Source organism: Eubalaena glacialis, chromosome X, assembly GCF_028564815.1.
Source record: "Eubalaena glacialis isolate mEubGla1 chromosome X, mEubGla1.1.hap2.+ XY, whole genome shotgun sequence".
Taxonomy (NCBI): domain Eukaryota; kingdom Metazoa; phylum Chordata; class Mammalia; order Artiodactyla; family Balaenidae; genus Eubalaena; species Eubalaena glacialis.
Window position 1 is genome coordinate 138,218,951 of NC_083736.1, and position 2,680 is coordinate 138,221,630.

Sequence of the window (2,680 nt, forward strand, 5' to 3'; positions counted from 1 at the left end):
GTTCTATTTCAGACAACATCAAAAGGAATAAAATACACAGGGATAAATTTAGCCAAGGAGGTGCAAGCCTTGTGCACCGAAAACTACAAAGCACTGCTGAAAGAAGTTAATGATGACCTTAAAAAAAAAAAAAAAAAGGAAAGATAGCAGATTTTGTGGACTGGAAGACTTAATATTTTTAAGACGGCAATCCCACCCAAAGTTGTCTAGAGATTTAATGCAATCCCTATGGAAATCGCAATGCTCTGTTTTACAGAAAGGTAAAAGCCAATCCTAAATGCATACGGAATTTCAAGTGACCTTGAATAGCCAAAATAATCTTGGAAAAGAAGAAAAAAGTTGGAGGACTCACACTTCCCTATTTCAAAACTTAGTCCAAAGCTACAGTTATCAAAACTATGTGGCACTAGCATAAGGATAGACACATAGATCAGTGGAGTAGAACTACGAGTCCAGAAATAAACCCATAGATCTATCCCATGGGTTGTAAACCCAAATGAGTTGAAAACAGGCGTTCAAGCAGAACCCTGCACAGGAATGTTCACCACAGCACTATGCCCAACAGGCACAAGGTGGAAGTCACCCAAATGTACATCAGCTGCTGAGCGGATACACAACATGTGTGGTCTAGCCACGCATTGGAATATTATTCAGCCAGGAAAAGGCATGAAGTGCTGATTGGTGCTACCGCGTGGATGAAGCCTAATGCAAACATAAGTGAAAGCAGCCAGACACAAAAGGCCACCTATTTATTGTCTGCTTCCATCTCTAGGAAGTCTCCAGAGTAGGCAAACGTCTGTGCACAGGAAGCAGATGAGTGGTTGCCTGGGGACTATGGGGGGTGGGGTGGGGTGGGGTGGGGGACACTGCAGGAGGGGCAGTGGGGAGTGACTGCCTGGCGGGTACAGGGGTTTCTCTTTGGGCTGGTGCCAACGTCTTGGAAGTAGATATATAGTCGTGATGGTGGCCCAGCACCGCCAGTGTATACTTGGTGCCCCTGGATGGTCCGCCATTAGCTGCCTTCTCTGTACAAAGTTCCCGTGCGGTGGACAGTGAGAGTTCCACCAAAGACGGGGTCCAGCGAGCACGGCGAGCAGGGTCCTGCCAGCGCCATTTCGTTGCAGGCCCAGGACCCCGGCGGTGGGGGTGGGGGCGGGGTGAGGTGGGGTGGGGGAGGGGTTATGGGAAAGCAGTGACCTCACAGGGTCTACGTGTTACGGGGCGTGCTCCCCCCCCACCAATGAGGGCCCGGCCTGTGGTCGCTAGGATACGGAGTAGGGGCCTGAGAACACCGGTTGTCTGGAGATGTTGGGACCAGCAGGCACAACCGACCGCCCCTCATCCCGCCGCACCTCATCCCAGCGCACCGCAGAGCGAGGCCGCCGCAGAAAGCTGCCCAACGGCCAGCATGCCGGGGAAGAGGGGCCGTGGAGGGTCACCCGGTCGCCGCTCCCGCACCGCCCGAGCCGAGCGGTCCTGCTCCGTGAGCCACATGGAGCGCCTCCTGCGGGAGGGCCACTACGCCCAGCGCCTGAGCTCGTCCGCACCCGTCTCCCTAGTGGCCATCATCCAGTACCTGACGGCCAGGGTCCTGGAGCCGGCGGGCCATGAGGCCCAGAACAGCGGCAGGAGGCGCCTCACTCCGGAGCTGGTGGACGTGGCGGCCCGCAACAACGCGCTGCTCAGCGGCTTCTTCAGCACCAGCACCATCTCCCAGGTGGCCCCGGCCCAGCACTAGCTGCCCAACGACACCTGGGTCCCCGGCCCCCGGGGGGGGGGCGGGGGAGGGCGCGGCCGTCAGGCGCCAGGCCCGCTCACCGACCGACCGCACAGCCCGGGCAGCCCCGGCCTGCCCGCCCCCTTGGGCACAGTCATTGCGAGTCAATAAAGTGTTTCAAGAGACGCCCTGCGCGTGCGTCACTCACTTGGCGTGGGAGGTGCTGGTGGTGGGACACCCCTCGTCGGAGGGATGGAGGGCGGGGGTCTGGCCGGAGTTGGGGGGTGGGGTGGAGTCGGGGGTGACAGACAGAGAGGAGCGGTCTCTCACGGTGACAGTGCATGGGGTGGCCCTGGGTGGGAGAGGCTGGCTGCGGCGGGGGTGGGGGCGGACTGGGGCCTGGGGTGAGGCCGGACAACGGAAGGCTCCCCCGCTGGCTCTGAGCAAGTCGGAGCCAGGCCAAAGTCCCCAGAGGGACGGGGTTCCTTGCGGCGGCGCTCGACACCGTGAGGGCGGCGTCGTGATAGGGTGAAGGTGCCAAGGCGACCGACCGCCCTGGGTGCGGGATGCAGGGGTGGGTGGACAGAGCGCTTGGCATGGACTCCCATGGGGCAGGGGCTTTGCCGGGAAGATTGAGGCGTGATGGGGATTGGGGTGGGCGGGACACAGTCAACACATAGGCAAAGTCGGAATTAGGGTCACGCCGGGTCAAGAGTTTTTGGTTGTGTTCCCCTAGAGATGCCAAGAGATGCCCTGCTTGGCAACCTGCGTAAACAAGCTGTCACCTAGCAACAGCGGGCGGGCGCTCGGCCAGGCCCCATCCCAGCACCCCTGGTTTGCATACGAAGATTGCACCAGGCACGGCCCCTCCCCTCAAGATTCCTGCATATGAATCTTGCCACTGGAAAGGCTTTTCTCCCAACCTCTCAATTTGCATATGTGACTTTCGCTGGACCAGGCTCC

General features: G+C 59.0%; 1 protein-coding gene across 1 annotated transcript; it reads left to right on the forward strand.

Moving 5' to 3' along the window:
* The first annotated feature begins 1,290 nt into the window (after positions 1-1,290).
* On the forward strand, positions 1,291-1,873 carry LOC133082462 (histone H2A-Bbd type 2/3-like). The gene has a single exon (XM_061179060.1). The coding sequence runs from the start codon at positions 1,409-1,411 to the stop codon at positions 1,736-1,738; it is 330 nt and encodes a 109-aa protein (XP_061035043.1). The 5' UTR covers positions 1,291-1,408; the 3' UTR covers positions 1,739-1,873.
* Positions 1,874-2,680: the final 807 nt, after the last annotated feature.

Excerpts from the sequence above, each read along its gene's own strand:
- LOC133082462 (XM_061179060.1), top strand. The coding sequence starts at position 1,409 with ATGCCGGGGAAGAGGGGCCGTGGAGGGTCACCCGGTCGCCGCTCCCGC.